This window comes from Phallusia mammillata, chromosome 4 (assembly GCF_965637545.1).
Source record: "Phallusia mammillata chromosome 4, kaPhaMamm4.hap1.1, whole genome shotgun sequence".
Taxonomy (NCBI): domain Eukaryota; kingdom Metazoa; phylum Chordata; class Ascidiacea; order Phlebobranchia; family Ascidiidae; genus Phallusia; species Phallusia mammillata.
Genome location: NC_137255.1, coordinates 16,397,466 through 16,422,685, shown reverse-complemented (window position 1 = coordinate 16,422,685; position 25,220 = coordinate 16,397,466). Strand labels below are relative to the sequence as shown.

The 25,220-nt window shown below is 38.9% G+C and overlaps 3 protein-coding genes across 4 annotated transcripts; 1 reads left to right on the top strand and 2 right to left on the bottom strand.

The window, feature by feature from the left end:
- Positions 1-491: 491 nt before the first annotated feature.
- On the bottom strand, positions 492-2,752 carry LOC145223526 (monocarboxylate transporter 13-like). Its single transcript, XM_080089935.1, has 4 exons — positions 2,536-2,752; positions 1,771-1,914; positions 938-1,705; positions 492-667 (listed from the first exon to the last, which is right to left on the bottom strand). The coding sequence occupies exons 1-4, from the start codon at positions 2,750-2,752 to the stop codon at positions 492-494; spliced, it is 1,305 nt and encodes a 434-aa protein (XP_079946061.1).
- Positions 2,753-4,251: 1,499 nt separating this feature from the next.
- LOC145223942 (sepiapterin reductase-like) lies at positions 4,252-5,913 on the top strand. Its single transcript, XM_080090355.1, has 4 exons — positions 4,252-4,654; positions 4,816-5,024; positions 5,112-5,223; positions 5,362-5,913. The coding sequence occupies exons 1-4, from the start codon at positions 4,403-4,405 to the stop codon at positions 5,596-5,598; spliced, it is 810 nt and encodes a 269-aa protein (XP_079946481.1). The 5' UTR covers positions 4,252-4,402; the 3' UTR covers positions 5,599-5,913.
- Positions 5,914-5,950: 37 nt separating this feature from the next.
- On the bottom strand, positions 5,951-22,571 carry LOC145223943 (uncharacterized). Of its 2 annotated transcripts, XM_080090356.1 has the most exons (7): positions 22,486-22,571; positions 22,010-22,146; positions 21,603-21,688; positions 16,962-17,022; positions 15,747-15,858; positions 6,430-6,557; positions 5,951-6,208 (listed from the first exon to the last, which is right to left on the bottom strand). In XM_080090356.1, the coding sequence occupies exons 2-7, from the start codon at positions 22,142-22,144 to the stop codon at positions 6,101-6,103; spliced, it is 630 nt and encodes a 209-aa protein (XP_079946482.1). In that variant the 5' UTR covers positions 22,145-22,146; positions 22,486-22,571; the 3' UTR covers positions 5,951-6,100. The 2 variants fall into 2 exon arrangements, with proteins under 2 accessions (XP_079946482.1, XP_079946483.1); XM_080090357.1 differs by lacking the exon at positions 6,430-6,557 and having other exon boundaries at positions 6,134-6,208.
- Between the last annotated feature and the right edge of the window lie 2,649 nt (positions 22,572-25,220).

Below are 25,220 nucleotides of genomic sequence, written 5' to 3'. Positions count from 1 at the left end.
CTTACTGCATGCCGACGAGGGTTTTCTAAAAGATATATGTTTACTTTACTGTTGTAGTTCGAGTCCAGGGTTTACAACAGGTTTTCGAAGCGTAATTCCGTAGGCAAAACGTTCGGATCTCTACATATCAAAAGTTGATAATTATGCGTTTTACGGTATAACGTTTTAAAAGTTTGATCCAATTCATGACATATTTAATGTCAAAAGATGACAATTAAGCCGTAAGGATGACAAGAAAACAAAAAATGAAGAAAAGAAAAATTGTCTTGTGCAATGAAGGGGCCTAAAAAGTTTTACCAAAAAGGTAACATCTTAAAAAGTAAAACAAAGTTTGCCCTCTAAATTAAAGCAATTGCAATTAATGCTTCCGAACAACAACAGTACATGTATATGAAGGTTCTAGAACAACAATTAAAAATGTGTAAACAAACTAATAATAAAAACTAATGGCTATACTGCCGTCAATGGTTGCGAAAAAGAAAACATTCTGATCAGAGGGTTTCTGTCATATGATCACTAGTTGCTGGTTCGTCCTTTTTTGATGGGACGTCTTTACGTTCGGTATCGGTGTAGAGTAGTGGAATATGAAGTAGTGCTGCAACAAACGTGAGAATAGAAGCCGCAACGTAAACGAGTCGTATCTCTCCTGTAGAATCAACCAACATGCCTAGAACAAAAATGGTTTCACGAAGATGCAAGTCTTTTGGATAAATGAGTTTGTAATGGATACTAAAAATCCATAAAACAAAACAGATGTTACACAAAAATTTGGTTCCGTCTACGAAACGAACATGTAAAATCATGCTGGTATTCGGCGAGAACGTTTGAGTGCATCAGCAAAAAAATGCTTCATTTAAGGAACACTTTAATAATTTTAATCAGACATAGTTGTCCGTTTACCCTAGAAGAATAAAATATTGTTTTTTAAAGTTCGTACCCATTAGAGGAAGCGTTGATGATCCCACAGTGGAGAAAATAAAACCGCAAATCGAATATCCTAAAGCAAGGTCTTTCTCGCTAACAACACCAATAACGACAGACACGTACATTATTTGCTGAGGAGCAGCAGCAAAGCTATGTACCATACTGCTGGCAAAAAGCCCAGCATAACCGTTGACAAACCAAATTGTCCCCGACACAATGGAAGTAAGAAGAAAGCTTGCAATTAATAGCCATATCACATTTATGTTTCTTCCCTCTGCAAAAACGCCAAAACCCACTCGTGAAAACATGCTGACAACACTGTATATTGACAGCACGACTGACGAAGCCATCGGTTCAATGTCAAGATCTTTTAGCGAAAAGGGAACCAAAAATCCTACGTAGACTTTCAACGCACTAAAGCCAGTTATCCATATGGCACAAACCAGCCAAATTTTTGGCAGTTTCATTACTTTCCAAAATGATAAAAGCACCATTTTGTTGCTTTTGTGCAATGCTTTATGCTGTTGATCTTCGTCCGATTTTAGCCGAATTGGGCGAAAGAGGGAGCACGCCACTGCACTGTTAAGGGTAAGTCCTCCAAGTAGTAGCATTCCGCCCCGCCATCCATACAAATCGATGAAATATTGAAGCGAAGGGGCTAACACAAGTGTTCCAACTGGGGATCCGGTATGTGCCAAGCCCAGAGCAAACAAGCGCCGTTTGGCAAAGTATCTTGCCACCATCACGCTAGAGAGAGGGACGAATATACCCATGGTAAAACCTAAAGTTGTGAGGTAAGGTTGTCACCCTTTGTATTTTAAGCAATAGGCTACACAATCTAAAAACCTGGTATGATTCCTGCTAATATGCACACAAACCAAGGGTTCGGTGCAAAGGCAGCTACGGATATTGCAACTCCACTTGCTATGGAAACGGTGATCCCTGTTACGCGGTATCCGAGTTTCGCAACTAAAATCGGTAAACCAATATCTGCAAAAACAGGTTAAACACGGATTTGCTTGGCGTGATATTAGTAAAACGGACCATTATGGTTGGTCGGTTGTGTGTCATAGAAACTTGTATAGAGGTACAAAATCTATAGACTTGAATCAAGTCCAATCAATAGAGTACAAAAATACAATTACTGAAAAAGAGTGTCTTGAAAGGGTGGCACTAAATACCGCATGTCACCGCATGTGGCCGCATGTGACCGCATGTGACCGCATGTGATTCCTCTTAAAATACACCATGTTATGTGAAATGTAAGAATTCCAGCCCCATTAGGGGTAAAATAGACCAGATTCTAGATTGATTTTAATTTCAAACCTTCACCCAACCCTAATAGCTCTAACCGTCAGCGCTTTCAAAAGTCCGCAAAATTATTTTTTGGTAAAAGCATATTTAAGTCCTTCACAGATTCCTGCCGTGTGATAACATGTGGTAGCATGCGGTATACCATGCGGTCACATGCGGTCACATGCGGTCACATGCGGTCACATGCGGTCACATGCGGCCACATGCGGTCACATGCGGCCACATGCGGTATTTAGTACCACCGTCTTGAAACGCTTAAACCTGTAAGAATCGAATAGTTATGTACATAGTACTTACATCCAGCTGCTTTGCCTATTTCAAACAATCCAGTCAACCACGTGACATCACCGAGACCAACGTTGAACTCTTGCATCAAAGGAAAGAAAAACAACGGGTAAGTAATAACAGAACCGAAGGTCAATGCTGTCGATACGAATACAGCACATACTATGACCCATCCCCACCCGCCATCAGGTGGTTCAACAGCCTTGGAAACTAGCTGTGCCGGTGACATGTTGAAAGCTAAACTTAGCCTGTATATAAAAAAAACCTCTCTTCTTGCAACTGGCAAACCTTGCCTTAAAGTTTCGCTGCCAAATGACTCAAAGGGCATCGTCAGCTCTAAGCAAACAAAATTCACACAAACACATGCTGTTGAGTTCAAATGATTGCTCTGTGGAAACAAGAAACCGCTACATTAACGACCGTATGACGCACGAAACGAACTTACAAGGTCACAGTATCATTTGTTAATGTGATTTTTGTACTTGCACTGGCGTAAATTGTCCTTTTTCGTCCGTTTTTAACCCTATGTTTTGCGCACATCTGCCGTCGTTCGGTAAAACCTAGTAAGCGACATATTTTTTAAATTGCGTTTTATCAGTGGAATGTCTACCTAATGTTGATTAGTTTTCTGTGTTAAAATTTGGATTTTAAAAGATGTCTAGTTATCGACATATTTACGATTAAAAAAAAACTAGTAAGTGAAACACAACGCTAAAAGTACGCATGTTTATCGTTGTTTACCGCAAAGGCCAGAGTTCACCAAACTACGGCCCGCGGGCCGGATCCGACCACATTTTTAGGTTTGCTAAATCAGTGGTTCCCAACCTTTTTTATCGCGACCCAAATACTTACCAAAATTTAGTTTTGTGGTTTCTCGCGACCCATGGACATGCTATTTTATTGTATTTTTGTCTGTGAGTTGGGAAAGCTTTTTGAAAATTACTACGCCAGTTTAGCAAATCAATAACCTTATAACGAACAAATGCTGTTGTTTTTTACGACCAAACATTTCCATTTATTCCGAACTTGGAGCTAACGAGGCATTATTAGCCAGCAACGCTCTACTGTGAGCTAACACATCACTTTATGACGTCACAAACAGTTTTAACCATTATCACGACAAGTTGTGATGAAGTTGTTATTGGGCAACAATTTAAAGCCCTGGGTAATATAAAAGTAACGCTACGAGGCGTCAAAAAGTAGATGCTGTAATTGTCACTAAAACAAGTGACCCAACAAAATGGTCAGGCGACCCAACTTTGGGTCGCGACCCATAGGTTGGGAACCACTGTGCTAAATGGTAGGCTATTGATAACTTTGTGACAGCAACGAAAGTTGTTCTTTTTTTGTTTTGAAAAAACAGCAGCAAAATATAGATGTGTTTTGCTTGAAGATCTTTGACACGCGAATTAACACGAAAAAATGTTTTATTTCCCCCCTTTTAGCGCACAACTAGTGCCGTTGGATAACTTATTTTATCCGATAGGTCTTTATTGCGGAAAACATGATTATCGACCTTGTCCACCTTCGTTTGCGGGATTAACAATGCCTTTAAGCAGAGAAAGTATGGATCGTCAGAAAACTATTTTAGGGCGCCTGTTTTCGCAAGAAAGTTATCTAATTTACTTCGTACTTTTTTAAGGTTGACTGTTGCGCGATAGTATATATCAGCTTGTTTTTCTTGTCGTCAAAAGCTGTCTGACTTCTTGCTCAAAAAGTTTGGCCAAACAACAATTTTGACAAAAACTTAACAGTTTTGAAATGCTTCACTGCACCATTTAAAAAATGCACACGTCAGGGGGATTCCCTACATGGAGCATCTCTTGTAGACTTATAATAACATTATATTTTTTATGGGACCACGTTTCGCGCAACCGTTATGGATAGTCGAGAGGAAACTAGTAATGATCCATTTTCTAAACCAATTTTCCTCCTTATAACTGGTGCCAATCGAGGATATGGATTTGCACTTGCCAAGTGTGCAATGCCAAGGCTTAAGGAAGGATCTTTAATTTTAATCTCGGGAAGAAACAACAAAGAACTGGAAGAGGCAAAAGTAAACCTTTGTAAAAACACATCATTCCAAAATATTGAGATTGCTACATATCAAGCTGATCTTAGTGTTGAAAAGGTATTACTTTATTTGCCTTTGGATATCCAACTGGCATGGAGGTTTTTTAATAAAAAATATATTATTGTTGTAATTTTTTGCTGGCTTTCATAAGCTAGACAAACTTTGTACATGAACAGGGTGTACAAAATACATAATAATATTTCTGTCATGCTTCATAGGATTACTCTCTCTTTTTGGAAAATGCAGTGGATGAGAAATGTGTTTCTAAATATACAAAGTTCATGTTAATAAACAATGCAGGCACATTGGGTGATGTCACTTTGAGAATGGACCAATACAGTAATGCAAATGCAATTACTCAGTATATGAACTTAAATGTATGTGCAACCATGTTTTTGACATCCAGATTTGTAAATAAATATGCCAGGTAGGCTACTGTTCAAACTTTTAAGATATTTTTGTTTATTCTGCAACATGTCTGTTGCAATCAAATGTTTTTTACTTGTACTTCTAGAGACCAAAACCAATGTTTCATTGTCAACATTTCTTCACTGTTGGCAATTCAACCATTAGCATCTTGTGCATTGTACTGCACCGGAAAAGCAGCAAGAGATATGATGTTTAAGGTTTGGCAAATACAGCTATTTATTGTACTGATTAGGATGCTTTGTTTAAATTATATTTGTTTTCTTCCTATTCATTACTTTTTTGACTAATACTGGGCTTAGTTTAGGTAACATCTAAATAAATATGTTCTTTTGCAGGTTCTTGCTGAAGAAAGAAAAGATGTAAGAATTTTAAACTGGGCTCCTGGTCCAATGCCAACACAAATGATGGAATCATTAAAGCGCTGTTGTGAACCAGACAGTGCAAGGATGTTTCAGGACATGGCAGCAAAAAAATCTTTCGTAGAATGTAGTGACTCAGCAGAAAAACTGTTTTCACTTTTGCAAAGAAATGAGTTTAAATCAGGAGATCATGTTGATTACTATGATGTTTAAGTGTAGTATATAAAAAACTGTTGTATACATTTCCACTAAGACAAGTGCAATCTTGTTTTAGGTTTGATATTTTTTTAAATCTTACTATATAATCTGCATGTTTGGTTGAGGTGGAAATTAGTTCTTCACTGTTGTGCATTTTGTTCATGGAACCTCAGTTTCCAAAAACATAAACTGTACCTAAACCATTTTTGTGAAACTTCGTATGTTGTGTTTCTGAGATACCGTGGTTTATAGCTCGCTACTAATAGGTACCGCTTTCTGCGAAATCTTTTAACAAACATCCAACTTACAATAAATACAGTTCTTTATCAATTTGCCAGTGTAACGTGGATTTTCCCTCAAACATAAAAACAATATTTAAACATGTGTATTTTTTTTAAAAATTCATGCAGTTTTTAAATTCATAGATTTAACATGTTTTCATCGTAAAGATAGATATGTACACAATTGAGGTCCAGGGCAATGTAGGGAGTTCCATGATTTGTGTTTACACCACACATTACTGCATAATCATCCTATTTGGTGCAGCAGGTGGGCCAGTATAGTTCATAATCATCATCGGTGTCGGTTTTGGATAAAAAATTGGTGTCATATCATATGTGGGAACCTAAAAAAGACATGTTTGGTTTATGTCAATCAAAGCTGACTAAGTACTAACATTCTAGAACCTGAAAGTGTCTGTGTCGGGATTAGCTGTATGTTGAATACTATTACCTTGCCTGATATGCTAAAAATGGATGTTATTACAACATAGAAATGTTTCGACATAGGAGCAAGGTTTACCAGACTAAAAATGGGTTATAACAAAAACAAGTAAGAAATGCTTACAGGTCCAGGCATAACAGCGAGAGCAGTGGGCAAGCGTTGTGGAATTAATTGATCAATATGCCAAGGTCGGCGGTAATAAGTCGTTCCATCAACCACCACAGGTTGGGGGAGGCTACTGCCAACGTTACCTGTCAACACAAAGGTGTTGTGGGAATTGAATCCCAACCGACAAAGTGTTTGAGGAGCTTACTTATTTCTTCCCCAAACTGCACATTATGTTTTCTTAAAAAATCTAACTAGACCATGCCTTGACAGTAAACTAGACTAGTGAAGAAACAGCCTGTACTATTTAATTTATTCATCACCATAAAATTTATTGATTTCAGAACAATGTACTGGAATTACAGCTATACTGGAAAGACAAACATTACGAATTATGAGGTGTTGCATAACATATGGTACAAAACAGATTTCGGTACAGCGGTGTAAACAAGAGGGTAGAATCAAAATCAAACAAAAGGGAGCCTCAAATGGACTTGAACTGGTAACTCGATGAGATAAGCGGTAGGACGATCTGCGCCAAGTGAGCGGTGGCGGGGTGGCGCCGCCACCTAGGGTTTGTAAAGCACGTTGGCGGCCACCGTGGATATTTTGATTTAAACAAGCGTACTGGCAAAAAAGCAACAAAACGTGCCGAATCTGCAACCTGTTTTGGTTAGTGTTTTGTTTATGACATCATACACACAATGGTTGGCATTAAATGTGTGACCATTATTGTGACAATGCGGTTGTACTGTAATAAATGGTTATTTTAGGTAATACGAGAGCAACAACTTGACGAAACATTTCCTAAACGTTGCTAAACCAACTAGAAGGGTGGCTTAGCACATATTGCTCTTGCATATACACTATAACCTATTTTAAAACATAAATATATTTCCTATGCTTATTTTGTATTGGGTCCCATATTAGCCATCGTCTTTTATAACTTTAGTCGTTTCTGCAGGCAAAAATTCATGGGTCCCCACACACGTAAAGTTGAAAATAATGCAATTCAAGAGATAACCATGAGAAAGTCGGGTGTTGTAAGGTAAAACACAGTGATCGGCACTGGGCTTAAATAATAATACTATGTAGAATACAAACTATAAAATTAGATTCACCCCAAGTATTGTTTGAAGTATGTCCTATTTAACGCTTTAAAAAACTGACCCATTTTAGGGGGCTAGTAGGGCAACTAATTGGGTTCGACACACAAACTAAAAAATATATAAAAACCACAATGACTCAGTCAATAGTACTGCAAAATTTCAGCCCAATCCGCCAATGTTTAAAATTTCAACCACTAGAGGTATTTTGAGCAACAACCGTTAATGTTTCTGACGTCATAGGGCTGTTAACAAGCCCCTAACTGCCATGGCGCAAAAACGACCACCAAGCAACCCACCAACGAGCAACATACAACTGGTTGCCCTTGTAACACTATTGCTCCTAAGAAATCTTTCGTTTGTGGTGCCCAGTAACATACAAATACGTTTTACACTTTAGGGCAGGGGTTCCCAACCTTTTTACGATCCCGTACCACCTGGACGCTCTGCACTGCCACGCGTACCACCATAGAGCACTAATGTGCTCTACTGCAGCGCTTCCCAACCGGTGGGCCGCGAAGTTTTTTAAACTACTAACATACCATTACCAATATGGAGGTTAAAAAAAGTTACACAGTTTGTGTGAACACACTTTCAAATTTAACCATTTTTCTCAAAAATATGATACTATAGTATACTCACTATGAAAGCCCCATGGCGCATAAGATTTCACGTTAAACAAAGCTTTATTACACATACAAACTGCGATTGTTACGTCACAACAGTATTTGTACTAGTTGTAAAATCTTGATGCTGGAACTCTCTTTGTTAGCTTTATTTGGTCTTCGCGTAGCTACAAAATGGATAGTTTTTTTCATTGTGGTTTTCTCGCAATATTATACGGTGGTCCGCCCAAAAAACAAAATTTTTAAGTGGGCCGCGAGCTGAAAAAGGTTGGGAAGCACTGCTCTACAGTGCTCTATGGTACCACTTCTTGCAGAACAACTAATTTGTTTGAATCATATTTCATTCAAAGCTATCGTAAGCACCAAAACAGTAGATATATCTATCAAGAGCAATCATTTGACATAATTAACGCCCACTGTGCCGCAGCGTTGTTCGACTTTTAATAGCAAGTAGCAACTATGCTTTTTGTTGAGAATTGACATGACCTGTATTTTGAAGATCGTAATGATACGAAACAACAGGAATAGTTACGTAACAATGACAATAGGCCTGGAGCCTGTTTTTTTGTAAACAAAACCAGACAAACAAAATATAAAGTTGCAAATTGAGGTTTTTGTGAAGAAAACAGAAGCTACTCGCGTACCACCTGAAAACCCTTCGCGTACCACTAGTGGTACGCGTACCACCGGTTGGGAACCCCTGCTTTAGGGGCTTGTGGGGTAAATGTTAGGACTACAGGGTTGAACACAACAATCGACACCTATAAATGGCATACTATACAAGAAATCAAAATTTCAGCCAATTCTGACACTGTTTAAAAACTCACCCATTTTAGGGGGCTAGTGGGATAAATACTGGGGTTATCAACAAAATCAAAGTGGGATGCACATCTACATGAATATATCTACCATCTGTGTAAATTTTAGCCAAATCCATCAAACATTTGATGGAAAAACGAGTCGGACAAACTTTGGGTAAAAAGACCCATTTTAGGGGGCTAGCGGGGTAAATACTGGGGTTATCAACAAAAACAAAGTGGGATGCACATCTACATAACTATATCTACCATCTGTGTAAATTTCAGCCAAATCCATCAAACATTTGATAGAAAAACGAGTCGGACAAACTTTGGGAAGAAAAAAAAAACAAAAAAAAAAAGAAGAAAACAACCAAAAAACAGTTCGAGTAAAATCAATATATATATAACGTTAAAGCAAAGTGTATAACGTTAAAGCAAAGTGTTTCAAATGAATATTATTTAATTTTTTTTTCAGAATTTGACGAACGTTGCGTTGTATTTTCTAGTTGGAGCTCGCGCGGTTGTACGCATCGGTAGAGCTACTGAGCGAATCGAATCGTATTGTTGATGCGCATTGTGTGACGTCACGATTTCGATTCGCTAAAGCGTAAAATTACATGTTGCCGAACCGAATCGCATTCAAGGTTTTCAACTTTGCGCAAAAACGATATGATGGTTATTGTAAAGTGATATATAAGGTCGCTTAATTGTTAATTTTAAAGTATTTTTAGACTTTTAGTCTATTCTTCCAAAAAAAATCTGAATTAATTTGTGTGCAGCAGTTGTTTGCGTCGAGTTTAGACATACCAAATGTATGAATTTCTATATTGTGAACAGTTAAACTATCAGGAGTAGTTGGAAGAAACATTCAAAGTGTATAGATTACTCTGACTTTATTGTCCAATAGTAATACGTGCCGATTTCTAAGTTTACATACTAAAACTGTATTACATTTCCAGGCCATGTAGCACATTAAAAAAATCCTTTATATGACTGTACAAATATATTAAATCTGTTTCATTAGAGCAGGGGCGGGCAACATACGGCCCGCGGGCCGGATCCGGCCCGCGACGGGATTTTGAGCGGCCCGCAGATAGTTTCCGGTCATACATAATAATGTGGCCCGCGTCCACATTCTGCCGCAATCCCCCGCTACTTGCTTACTACGTCAAATTATAGTTGTAACGGACAGTAACGCTCCCCAATAGCAAAAAACTTTCCCGCCGTTGTTAGCATTGCACCATGCGTCCATTGTTACGACATAACTGCCAACCTTGTGTGTGGCCTGCTTTCACGGTTTCCTTTGTTTCCACACGTGTAGCCTAGTTAGTGTTTCAGCAGTATCTAAGTCTGTTGTGTACGCATTAAATTTGCTGTGGTGAATAATTTTATGTTATATCAGTTAGATTGTTTGGACTGTATTGTAATTGTGACGTTCTTAATTGTATTTGGTTTAGGTCAGTGGTTCTCAAAGTATGGGTCGTGACCCAAACATGGGTCGCGCAGGGTCAAAGAATAGGTCGCGCTATAGTGATTCAATTCTGAACGAACTATTACTGTATTAAGTAAACACAAACGAATTTACCTAATGTGGAAGTAAAGTCACCCCACTCGGCCACGTTGTACAGTAAAATGAACCAATCATTACCACATACAGACGACAATAGGCTTCCAACTTTATTGTTACGCAAATGGCGATTGATAACGTCGTAGCACGGGAAATAATAGGACAAGTTAATCATGCGAAACTACAACTTGGAGATGTAATGAGTAAGCATTCGTACAAGGAAACATTTTTAGATTTGTGATTCACTTTTATCAACGAGCATGGTGCTGCAAAGCCACGATGTGTGTTGTGTTATGCAGTGTTGTCGAATCAATCGACCTCGTTAAGCCTGCAGCCATTTTGACATGGACAGACTCCCATGCGGCGACGACGTGGCCTCAAAATTGCAGTCCGTCTCGTTATCGAACAGCACAGTTAAAAGTCGAATCACAGACCTTTTACTGAATATAAAATATCAAATGGCCTCTTGAATAAAAAATAGAGCCTTGCATTGAAGATTTATGAAGGAAAAATTTCAATTTCATCAAACACGCTACAATAAATCAATCATTTGTTTGTAATTAATCATTGTTTCATAGTACTGTGTACTACAACTGGCTGTCTGGGTCTTTTTTTATGCATATCAGAAAAAATAACATTTTTTATGTTTGAGCCTTGGGTCGTGAGATATTCCTAAAACTCAGATTTGGGTCGCGGTCAAAAAAGTTTGAGAACCACCGGTTTAGGTGGTCAAAATTCCGTTTTAAATCACTGGATAAATACGCGATTAATGCATTGATTCAGGAATCCGGCCCGCCAAGTACTTCATTTTCCCATATCAGGCCCGCCGACAGGAGAAGTTGCCCGCCCCTGCATTAGAGTCTCTTGTGCATTATATGTACAAAAAACGACTAATTTGTACAACTTTCCACCAGTTGGACGAAAAAATTAATGAAATATATAACTTGGTGTTTGGAACGTACGCTCAGCATTAACTAACAATTTCCCCGTTATATTCGGCACCAAATTAAACAAACTACATATGGTTTTAAGTTGACGTAATTATTCACAAAAGAGTTCTCCTAAGCGTATTGGCGCCTAAGCGTATTCAAACCACCTGTCCCGAGCGCATCGAGAATCGGAGAAGTCGAATACGCTTTGCCTTTTTTCTTTTTCGAAAACGAGAGAAATGCGTATCGAACTAGAAGGGTGGCTTTCTGATATACTTCCATTTTATATATTCTATACCAGGGCTTCCCAAACTTTTTTGATCGCGACCCCTCTTAATCTCTTTAAAATTTCCGCGACCCTTCGCGAATAATGTGATAAACAGTGCGAAAAAAACGTTTGTTTGTTGTAAACAGTGCAAACGATTAGTTTGTTGTATTTTTGAAACGACTAATTCGAGCGAAAACTAAAAACAACCTACCGGTACTCGGAGTCTACCACTTGACATGTCCAAACACCTGTGCCTTTCACGTGTTTTAGCCTTTTGTTTCTGTCACATTGTTTTGCAAATAGGCACTCCAAGTTTAGGCCGTTGCAGTGCTTTGCAGACGGATATTATTAAACACTGCTTAGAAATCGTAAATTTATTACCTAGTTATATTAGAGAAAGTTATTGCGCCAGACAATACTTAAACGTTAGTCTATAACTCTATATATGTCATCTTTACGTTGCATTAAAATGCCTGTGTATTTCAAAACAATTGCAATTGTTGCGTTTCAACCGACGTTTGTTCGATGAATGGCGTCACGCGTCACTACAAGCACGTTTTGCGCTTAGCTGAAAACATTTTGAAACCGAAGTAACTTGAACAATAATGATATTGTGACGTCATACAAAGGTCAAGGCCGGGGCTGTTCTGCACCCCCGTACTCTACACCAGTGTATGGAGTACTTTCTGCAAAATTGGTACAGCTCTCTGCGACCCCTCAAGTTTATTAGGCGACCCCTTCAGGGGTCGCGACCCCCAGTTTGGGAAGCCCTGTTCGATATTTACCAATTTACTATACACATCATTTGATCTACACATATGATTGTTTTTGTAAACAAAAACTAATGGGTCCCCACACGCGTGTTTGTGCGGATTTACGGTAAACAAATGTTGCGGTGATTTTTAGATTTTTAAGGACAAATTTTTAGAAAGCATTAACCCAACAATAAACATTTTTTGTTCGTATTCTTTTTGCACTATTATTGTCATTTAATTACAAAAACATTAAAAAAGAACGAAACAAATACTTTAATTTAATCTCTTGCTTTGATATTGTCGTCCAAGGTCGGGTTTTAAACACATTTTTTTTCTAGAAAGCTGTAACAGTTGTGTTACAGACACTTTAAATTAAAAAGCAATTTGCTACAAGTGTACACATAATAATTCGTTTTTCATTTAACTTTGTTTCGCAAAACCATTGACCTGTAGTAACCTCTCAGGGTGCAACGACTGTTTGACCTATTGACACCGTTTTCAATAGCACGCCGTCCTTGCTGTTCAACAACACCGTTTAACCTAATTTATACATGCCTTGAGTGTTGATTCCTAAATTTATTGCCAAAAAAACGCTACGTTATGACGAAAGAAAGTTCTGAACTGTGTTAGTAATACCTACTAGTTGACCTTAAGTAACCCGTGGTCATGCGGCGGCCGACCTGACAACGAGCATTTAAAAACTAGAATGGTGGCTTTCTGATAACTTCCATTTTATATATTTTATACGATATTTACCAATTTACTATACACATCATTTGATCTACACATATGATTGTTTTTGTAAACAAAAACTAATGGGTCCCCACATGCGTGTTTGTGCGGAGTTACGGTAAACAAATGTTGCGGTGAATTTTAAATTCTTAAGAACAAATTTTTAGAAAGCGTTAACCCAACAATGAAAAATTTGGTTGTATTTTTTGGCACTATTATTGTCGTATAATTACAAAAACATTAAAAAAGAACGAAACAAATACTTTCAATTTAATCTCTTGCTTTGACCCAGATATTGTCGTCCAAGGTCGGGTTTTAAACACATTTTTTTCTAGAAAGCTGTAACAGTTGTGTTACAGACAATTAAAAAGCGATTTGCCGCAAGTGTATACATCATTTAACTTTGTTTCGCAAAACGAGTTTTTCATTTAACTTTGTTTCGCAAAATGAGTACCATTGACCTGTAGGAACCTTTAGGGTGCACACACCAAACAACTGTTTGACCTTTTGACACCGTTTTCAATAGCACGCCGTCCTTGGTGTTCAACAACACCGTTTGACCTAATTTATACATGCCTTGAGTATTTGATTAAAAAAAAACAAAAAAAAAAACGCTACGTTATGGCGAAAGAAAGTTCTGAACTGTGTTAGTAATACCTACTAATTGACCTTAAGTAACCCGCGGCCAACCTGACAACGAGCATTTAAAAAACTTTTATCTTGCAAAAAAGTCAAGTTTATTTTTTCATATTTAGTTTGTTTAACAAAGTTTTGCTTGACATTATACGAAACCGAAGCACGCTTATTAGGTTTAAATCGCGTCATATGTGTGAAACCTTTGCCAAAACTGAAAATGTGAGTGATAACTTAATAAAACGACATAGCATTGCTGTGCAAAACAGCTGATTTCTAATCACCAAAACGACGTCTCGTCCGACGTCAAGCTGAGCCCTCCTGCTATCGTAAACCAGTGAGTTACTCTCTTGGGACTTGCCTACAGTGTCTTTCTTGACCAAACGAGCGTTAGACACATTTACGTTTCGGGGGCCTGTGGGTGAACCGCTGGGTAATTTGGGGTCAAACTTCTGGAGGATCAAGTTTGGATTAATAACTAACATATGTCCAAATTTGAATAAATCTGAAGCACTCTTTCTTTACCAAACGAGCGTTACAAACCAGCGTTAAAAATGTTACGTTTCGGGGGCCTGTGGGTGAACCCTTGGGTCATTCAGGGTCAAACTTCAGGAGGATCAAATTTTGGTTAATAACTAACATCTGACAAAATTTAAACAAATTTGAAGCACTCTTTCTTGACCAAACGCATATAACAAACCATGTTTTAAAAATTTTGCATTTTGGGGGCCTGTGGGTGAACCGCTGGGTCAATCGGCGTCAAACTTCAGGAGGATCAAATTTAGATTAATAACTAACATCTGTGCAAATTTGAATAAATTTGAAGCACTCTTTCTTAACCAAACGCGTCTAACAAGCCAGCGTTAGACAGAAAAAAGAAAAAAGAAAAAAAAAATACGGACAAAAACAATATGTGTCCCCTTCAGGGAAGGGGACCCATAATAACGGTATCGAATACGCTTAAACGCTCCATGTAAAGAGGCTTACTGAGCTTGGGCTGGCCCCCGGCCTAAGAACTTCTGGTAGGTGGCGCAAAAGAGCATAGGTGGTTATGGTGCTGACTCAGCAATTATTCTTACCATAAACCCAAATTGCTGTAACAGCACCATAATGCCTATGCTCTTTTGCGCCACCTACCAGAGGTTCTTAGGCCGGGGGCCAGCCCAAGCTCAGTGTTAGTAGCTCTACCGTACGCATCAGTGACGTTACAATTTACGTCCGCCACCTTGCATTTATGTAAAACTCGGCGCCTATGGGTAGGACCAGTGTTTTTTTAAGGTGTTTTTCTCTCTTCAGCGGTTTCCCAAAATTTGGACTTGCAACTACAACTACAGTTTTTGGTATTTAAATGAAACACTTGCGGTCTCTTAAAACTACTTAGCGGTCACCCAAACCAAACCTTAAAAAAAAACCTGGGTAGGACTCTCTGGTTGATATGCTACTTTTATAAATGTGCAGCCATACGAGGATTGACGCTCAGTGGCGCAGCGGAGCCGTAGCTCAATGTTTGCGTAACTGTTGAATGCAGTGATGGTCGGACGAAAATTCGAAGAACATAGGTAACGTGTTTTTTTTTGTTAAACTTTACTGTATTACTAACAACCAAAGATTACTTCTTCAGAATGCTTGTTTGTTTATGTGTGCGACAATTACTGCTCACTTTTCCGAAGATAAATTTTTGGTAAGCCTTGTATTGTAATTTGCTACAAATTTGGTGGTAGCAAAGCTAGCATAGATACGGTATATAAGGGGGTAAAGTGAAATTTTACCGCAAAGTTGTTTCGGAGCAACAAAGTTCCCTTTATATCTGCTTGTGCGTTGTCTAAGCTTTATGTTTTCGCGTGTTAATAATGGTTGTACAAAGTCACATTCTCAAGGCCCCATCAAATAGGTATAACGTCTTTTTCAGCACAGCTTACCATGGTCAGGGAAGGCTACACTTCTCTCTGGTGGAGGTTTACTTCGTCGTGGTTTAAATCGAGCTGCGCTGTAAGTAATTTCTCTTCCGCGAACTCGAATGGTTATTCTGTCCTGCGAAGTACACAGTCCGATTTCGGGATTGCAATGAGAACAATTGGTATTAAGCATCAAACAAAACAATATAAGTTGCGACACAATTGTTTCAACATCCTAAAGTAGCGCATAGACCAGCGGTTCTCAAACTGGGGTCCGCGGTCCTTTAGACTGTTTAGAGGCCCGTGAGGCAATTCTGGGGGACGGCGAAAAGGTTTAAGTACTTCTATAACCTTATTTGGCGTCAGTTTGTGCCACTGAATCAGTTTAAATCAGAGGCGTGCAACATACGGCCCGCGGGCCAGTGTCCGGCCCGCGACACCTATTTTTGTGGCCCGAGCAGACTTAAAAGTACTCTATTAATTATGAATATTTTTCACTGTTGAAGCATGGTTGTTGCTATTTGTACGGAATCACTGGTATTTTTGACTCTGTACAGCGTCACACGGTGGTAAGGTTTTATCCATTGTGACGACATAATCCCGTTATTGCATCATAGTGTGCATTATGAAAGAACTGCCTTCCTAGCAAAGATTCAATAACATGATTTATAGGTGCAGCAAATATATTGAGATTTATTCTACGAAAAGGTTAGCATATATCCCATTGATCAAAGAGTACTCAAAGAGTAACTTAATTGTGTGCGCTTTAACCTGTTTAAAAATGTGTATGTTGCTTAATTGTCTGGCCCGCAGCATTATTTTATCTGTAAGTTGTGGCCCACTGCGATAAACAGTTGCACGCCCCTGGTTTAAATCAAAGTAGAATTGAGAATCGACTGTTCCCCATTGCCAAACAATAGCCTTTATTGCAACTAAGACAACTAAGAAAAATGTAGTTGTTCGCGCACAATTGTAATGTTTTTTGTCTTGTCTGTGATGTCACAAGCCGTCTTTGGATCATTGTTATGCGCAATTTTTCACAACTAGCTAAAATCCAGCAATCAACTTTCATTTTTCTGAAATACGCATTCAGGCTTAAGGACCGCGAGCCCCCGAAATAATGACAAAGGGACTGTTACCGTTTTGAAAAAAATATGAACAAGTTTGAGAACCACTGACATAGACTAAAAATCTAAAAAAAAATTGACGCTGTTGTTTTGTGGCAAAAAAAGAGCTTACCCTCATTCTGAGCAAGTGTTCGCAGTCGCAAATTCTTTTCAAGGAAACGAATCCATAGGATCTAAAACGCAACAGGCATTACAGTATGGCACAGCACTGTTTTAAAACTGCCCGTGTTTAAAAGTTACAGTTTTGTAATGTTAAATTCTAGAAATAAGTGGTTTGGAAATTGTCCTACTGCAAAAGATATGTCCAATAAACTAGTAACATTAACTTAGCTATACGATAATTTTACATGAGTTAGCAAGTTAAGTAATCACCTTCCAATAAAGGATTGAGTCGTAATTAAGTTACAACAGGTTTGAGCCTGTTTTTCCATAACCACGCACTACAGCGATGCCTGTCGGATTTGTTTCAGTAATTGGTCAACGGAGAGAAAAAACACCCCAACATGCAACGTAAATGTCAGTCAAACGGGAGTAAGATGCTGTTTACAAGGGCCGGCTAAGTGCGGTCGCTCAGTGTTTTTTTTTATTCAACTGCCAGCGTTGCAGTTTTGGATGATAAACCCATTGAAGTGTGGGAGGGACGATCAATCACCGCTATTGACAGAAATGTTCGGTGGCCATCGAAAAAATGTGGGCGTTTCTACACGCACAAAGACTCCCCGCTGACTCTATCCCGATGATAGCATTTTACCGGCAAACTAAAGTTTTTGCTCCCATTTAAAGTTGATTAATGACTTGGTCCCTTAAGGCCTGTGAGTTCAGTCTTTCTAATAAATATTTTGAGAAAAGGCTCGCGTTGCTGGTTACATTTGATGGCCAGCGTATTTTCCCACACAAACACCAGTTAGCCAATTTTCTGGACCGTTATAGCCAAACAACTACAAACCAAATTGATTGCAAACATTTGTTTTATTCAGCCTACAAAAAGTAATAGGGTAAATGCTGTAAGCATACTGCAACGTGTATGTTGCTAACATCTCCCTACACCTTTACAAAGTATTATTTCCTCGTTAACGTTCAGTTGTTTCCGGTGCCTCTTCCCGACAGGTCAAATTTAAGCTTCTTCTTTGACTGCGGATTTTAAATGCGCATGACACACGCGTACTGGCTCAACTGCAGCAATTTTTGCATTTTGAAATTTGGATTCTTATATCATCGCCATAAACCGATTCTGCGACACAATTTAAAAGTTATGCTATTGTCTACTATTTTATATATTACGCACCAAGTACCAAGTCCCGACGAATATTGAAGATGTGCACATCGAACACTGGCGCCTGCTTTGAAAAACTGACAAAAAATATGCAAACAAACTGTAAAACGTATGTTGTTCAGCGGTTGACAGGTAAAAATTGACCTCAGACATGACCCAAAAGATTGATTAAGTTAAATCACATCAATTTTTTTGGATCATCTCAAAAGTAAATCTTAAATTTGCATAGGTTCTGGCATAAACACTTTATCACCATGTGACAAAACACCTCAAGGAAATCAGACTGTGTATTTCTTTCTTGCTAACACCGACTCGTTTCATAAGCTTTGCAAGCCTTTGTGACGTAAACAATGCAAGTGTGGACGCTGGCAGACACGATGGCAACGCGCCGCATCCGAAAACAAAATGGCGACCGTCGGGTTAACCAACCTTACTTTAAGCGTGCTTCTACTTGTGTAGTACATGCGACCACGAATAGACGAACACGCGCAAGGAAAATGTTATTTACGGACACAAATACTTTTTAGAATAGAGTTGTATGCTCGGTTTAAATCCAACTTTGAGCGCACCAACCAACTTATGGCTGCGATTGTGCAAAAAACTTGCGCTTGATAATTCAGACCAGTAGTTCGTTGGTTGGCGAAACAAACGTGAAAGAAGACAAGCGAAATTTGAGAGGTTAAACATAAGATTTGTTAACATGCCAATCTCATATTTAACCAACTCAAGTTCGGCTGTCTAGCAATATCCACCCCACACTTCTATACATAGTAAATATCAACATACAGCAGCAAGCAAATTCAAGTCTGCCTCGTTACGACAAGATGCAGAACAACGGGTTTTGCTTATTTGTTTAATAGTTGTTTGTCAATTTGCCTTGAGTGCGAACCGTGCCGCGTTAAATGGTTTGTTGTGGATATTAAACGCTTGGAAATAAATGTGCTTTATCGTAAATAGTTTTAACCCATGGACCAATTGAACGAAATAACCAATACCAAATTCTGACGAGTTCTATTCCCGAAAGGCCACTCGTTTAGAAATGCGCTAGGTTTGAAAACGCGATCAACTTTAGTTCAAATTGTTTACGGGTTAGCTAAAATGTGGGCGTTCTTTACCGCGAAGGACCTCCTGCAGCCAATTTCCAAGCGATAAGCTTTGCGGCGAATTAAACTACCGAGTGGTATTTCATCTGACCTACGGCCAAGCGCGATTGCCGGCTCAAAAACCGGGTATCGACTCCCCATGAATTAGTGAGCCGACATCATCCAGACCAAGTGGTGTTTCAAACAGGGTAATTGTATTTCAAATCCGCGGTTCGTTAGTAATCTTACATTTTAGGTGTTCGATGTGACATTGAGAAACCAAAGCAAATACACCCTTGTATCAGTGTTAATTACATTCATTTCATGTTACATGCTTTCACTTCTAATAATCATTATTTATCAGGGACACTCGGAACAAAAACATCAGATACGTCGTTGACCTAGTTATTAAGGCGAATTACAACTACAGGCATAACAAATCCGCAATAACAAGTGTAAACGATCGTTGATGAGTCATCGTGACCTCTAGGCGAGCTTTCCTAAACTTGCGGTCACAGCGGGAGATTGGTGCGAATATCTGCACCTCGCGCCTCGACTACCGGCCTCCCCGAAGAGATAAAAATTAGCTTACGTCGTAAATCACTTGATCGGACTCGCAGTGACAATCTGTCAATTTATTCATTGTGAACCTCAAAGTTCCATGACAGCAACTGTTCTTTTACTGTGACGAGGCAACTTCGGTGTGCAGTTAACTGGGCAAAATACCGCTTTAAAAATAATTTGTTTTATTTGATTTGAAAACATTGGTTCGGTTAACAGTATAAAGCTAATCCAAAACCCAACAATTTATTTGCAATTGTTAACAACAGTCGATCGTACACAGCGGGATATAAGAGAAAAATCGCGAAGGTATCAAAAATCGCCTTCACGATTAATCAATTTACAAGTTGCACTTCAGTGAATAAACACACAATTATTGCTGTCACTCAATCAATCAGTTGGAAGACAGTCAACCGACAGCGGTGAGTGTGTTTTATTTCCCGCCATTGAAATCCGGCGTGAAACAAACCAACTCACTGCTGAAGATTTAATGTCCGTTTATTTTAATGAACAAAATGCACGTTGAAGCAATTGTTTACGCATATAGGTTTTTACACAACGGGTTTTGGTTGGTAAAATTCATAAGTTCGGCAAACAACCCTTGAACTTGACCAACTCAAAACCAGCTGCATTTTCTAATAAAACTGATGATATAATTTTTCCTGTTGATTTTTTAAAATAAAATAGATAATTTTTTCCCGTCGATTTGTCGTTAGGCGAAAGAGGTTTGGTGTGCCGTTAATATTTCATTTGAAAATCCACTATATCTCCTTAATAGTTTCTGTTCGCTGATACACTCTCATTGGACCACTTCTTAACTCTTGTTTGTACACATCGGGTTTTGATTGGTAAAGTTTGCGGGTGTCAGAGAATCACCTGCATAATTTACCAACTCACAACCGGTTGTGCTCCAGCCTTCGTCTCCAGGTATACATTACAAACGGCTGACTATGATTTACAACTGACCAAGGAAAAGATAGGAGTAACTGCGTTTAATGTCGTCGCACGAAAGCAAACCCACAATTGTGAGCATGGTTGGTTTCTTGTCAACCACGAAGACAGCCAAGAAACAATACCAACTCACTATTGCACGTTCATTAACGGCATCGGCTAATGTGCCGTTTACATTTCGTATATCACGGGACAAATGTACTTTTTGAACGGGGCACAGATTGAACGGAGGAGGGCTGAAAACGTTAAATCGCAAATATAAAGCGTGAATTCCATTCTTTTCATTAAGTAATTGAGCCACCGATATATTTGTAGTGTCAGTTGCACCACCGTGAGAAATTTGCTTCCGCGATTCCTTGCGTATAGCAGAAAGTTCGTGTTTGAATTTGTAACACTGCTAAAATTGTAGCATAAAACGAATTCGCGTGTTCCGTTAATTTTTGTTTAAAAATGGGTCGGCCCTAAAAAATATCGGTCAACAACGGCTAAAAGCTCAAAAATGATAACTAACCATGGTCGTGATGTATACTGCAAATTTGTCGTAGGCTATATTGCAGAGTTGTAAACGGGCCTGAAATTGAAGCCCGAACCCGAACGTACAAGCCCGAAATTAATTCAAAAAAATACCGACACAGAGTGTTGTCGGGCTCTAATCAGGCCCGTTTTTTAAGAAACCAAATCCCGAACCCGAATAGCCCGGCCCGACTTACAACTTTGGTATATTGATTAGTAAGTGCGGCCGGAATTTTTGTGTCGCGATCGGGCTTGTAAAGCTATTGCCAGCCCTATTGTGGACTAAGATAAACTGATAGCTCGGGTTCGGGCAGTATAGTTGTAACATTGTATACCCCGGCCATTACTGATTGTCTGTCAAACTGAAACTCACCTCTGTCCGTTTATTCCCCGAATAATGTTCACGTCCAAAATCTCACCAGCCAACTGAAATGCTTTGCGTAATTCCTCCTCTGTTGTCTAAATGACGTCAGAAATTATGTCGGTGTTTACCTTTAACACCTCTTGTATATTTTATCGAAATCACGAACGATGATAATGCTTTTATTTATTATTCAAGTTTAAAGAGGTTCGCAATGATTTTTTTGTAAACTGTATAAAAGGCGTTGCGTAGCCATCAACATAACCACCTAAAATTTGTTTATGTCCTAAACAACTATACGCAGTGGCGACCATTGAGCAACTGTGAAAGCGCGGAGCGTGTGCGCGCAGTTTAAACGCCGAAGCTATGGTGTCATTTTGGACATCGTGCAATTTTACTTGTTACACAAACATTCTTACTCTTTTGTCGAAGTTGGTTACAAACAATCTATTTGCCACGTGGTTGGTAACTCCATCCAAGGGTTCGGGAGTTGAGAAGACATTTTTTTCAGTTATGACTGATTTGTAGCCTACGCTGATTACATGTTGTTCCATAACTGAAAACAATGCATGTTGTAGGTTTTACTGCACATTGTATACAACGTCTACCGTCGCTGCGTCAAGTAATTATCTAACATTAATTCACTGTTGTGAGTTATTGTAATTGCCAGTTAAAAATGGACAAATTTTAGACAATAAACGAAGCTGTTCGTAATTTAGCCAAGAACACATGCATGTAAATTATATTTACTTTTCATGTTTTAATAATCGGTAATTCGCTTTAGTAAATATCACACATTTTTGTCATTACAAATACACAAGCCATGCAACATTGCAGTACAAGACTAAATTAAAAAAAAACACTTTTAACGGTTGCGTATTTGCAAACAACTTACTGAATTATCTTGCCGATGACGAGCTTGGCCTAAACAGCAGATCGACAAAGCTCTTCGTTCGCTCCCCTTAAACTGCCAAGTACACAGGGCGGCAGGGCGCGCGATTATTTAAAGGAAGTCGAAAAAAATATGGCTGTTGGGAAGCAGAGCGTAGCGAGTCGCAGTGCACGAAGCTCTTTAGCTCTTTAGCACTTTCGCTTATTGTTGTTTCCTTTTTAACTCTCGTATTCTCCCTTTTATTGATCATCGAATAATAAAAATTGCCTCACTTTAGGTAATAAAATCCACAGATCGTTTTTGTTCAAAACTTCACTTAACTAATTATATTTTAGCATCAATTTAACCTACGTCGACCCAGTTTTTAATGATAATTAATGCAATTACAGTGTAACTAAATGTGTAACCAACAAAAGTATAACAGTTCTGCGCTTTTGGAAAAACAGTGCCATAATTTCGAAGTATTTTTGTAGGAATGCAAAAACACGTAAATATTGCAACTACCTAAATATCGTCAACGGATTAAAATGGCCAAGTTAAGCGACACGCTTGCACCCTGCCCTTCTGTGATTCAACGGAGGATTTGCTTCGCCCTTCTCTGTTGCGCCATAGAGCCATGTTTCTTTTTAATGAGACCGAGTGTTTTTATCCAATCGAAAACAAGCGAAACTGCAAAGTGGCACATTACAAGGTTAATAGAGAACACGCAGGTTACTCCATGTCGACAGGAACGTTGCCCGTGAAGTAAGCCTTTTCTTTTGGAGAACCTCATTTTCAACAAAACAGACTGCACCACAGACAGGTTGAATGTGACTTAAAATGTAATTATTCACTGTAATTATGCAGATTATCAAAACCGGACAACTGGAAAAACTGATTACCTCGAAAGCGTTTGTAACAAAATAGCCGAAAATAATAATAATTAATAATAGCCTACAATGGTGTTTTCGTTTGTTTTTGTTTTTTTGTGATGAAAATATGGTAGTACACGAGTTCAAAATGCAACCAAGCAACCAAGTCAAAAAACCTTTAGAGCGGATTTAAAGCATTGTTTGTATTTGTGTGTTTTTAATACTTTTTGGGGGGCATGTCCTACGAAACTGGGCCCCTAGTCTTGCGTTGTAAAGTAAACAAAAGCCAACCAATGTGTACAATTCATTACCAGCATTAACGTGTCGATATTGGGGCAAAATTTTCCACGCAGTGCGAACTTGACTCGTCACGTGCGCACACACACCGGTGAACAGCCATTCCGACGCAAATACTGCGACCGTAGCTTTTCTGTTTCCTTCGACCTGCAAAGACACGTCAGAAACATCCACAACAAGATATGTTACATTTAAATTTATTCTCTCTAACCTTTAGAAAGAATGGATTTTACCTTCAGTTGGTTTGTTTTTGGAACGCCCATAAACCTATATGTGGGCAGACCTTTGGTGGTCGGGCCTTTGGCCAACAAACAAATCTGGACCGTCATTTGCGAAAGCAGTCTGAAAAATCTTCAAGGTATGTATTGATTTTCGTTTGCAACTGCTGTACACTTCTCGTACAAAATATGGCTCTACAAACCAGGCTGACTGGGAAGGCTGGACATGTACAATCTGCTTTTGAGGTTGATGAACGATCAAATAAAGGGCTCTACCGCCGAATGCGTATAAAGTAGCAGCTCTCAGTCTCATAGGTCATCCGATTATTTGGAAGGTATAGAAGTTTATTTAGACTTTATTTAAATTTTAAATTCTTCCTTCTGCAATGACCAAAAACTGTTTACGTTTTGAAGAGCATGTTTAACGTTCAAGTACCCCCCGAAGGGTATAATCATATTTGGGGGTTGTTAATGGATTTTTTACTCTACAACTGCACGTAGCCATGTGTTCCCTTCGTCGGGCCAGCTCACAGCAAACGCCAGTGCACAATGAAATGTGAAGAATGAATCTCCCCTATAAGTGTAAAAAGTGTCCGACAGCAGAAGTCCCAACTAAAGGAGAATTTTGTTGTAAGCCTCAAAAACAGCGGGCTAAGTGTCATTAACGTGTGATTACATTTTCTGAAAACGCGTGGATGTATCGAACACGCCTACTTGGTAACGAATATAGTTATGGTCTCCGACAAGGAAAAATGAAAACCAGGAGCAGATTTAGGCACTATAAAGCACGGTTTAATCACGCACGAACCCGGTTTAAGCACGATCAACACGGTTTTCTGCATAGAAAAGATGAAGTGCGAAAAATTGCATAATGATTTAATTGCATGTCAGAAGTATAGCCTACTAGAGTTTTGGGCCAGGGTTATTACACAACCAAAACGTTGCAGGTCATCGGCAAAATGGATTCTACACGCGCAATATGCATACTTGAATTGTACGGCAAATGATACAACAACGTTACCGGACATTCCTTTAACATCTCTTTCCCTTCTGCGATTCAACGGAGGAATTGTTGCGCCATTGAGTCGTGTTTCTTTTTTATGAGACTGAGTTTTCTCGCCCGTGCGAAATTGAAAAGTGACAAACTGCCAGGTTAATAGAGAACGCACGCAGGTTACTCAAGGTCAAACCAACAAGCAGTGTCGTTGTTCCTTAAGTAGGTCAGTCATGCGCCTTCTTGTTATGGAACAAGTCCACTTTTAATATTACAGACTGCGCTATGTACAGATACAGTGTGAGTACGATACAATGAAATTTATCACTGAAATCAACATAAAGGTTAAAAAGTTTACTGATTACCCGCAAAGTATAC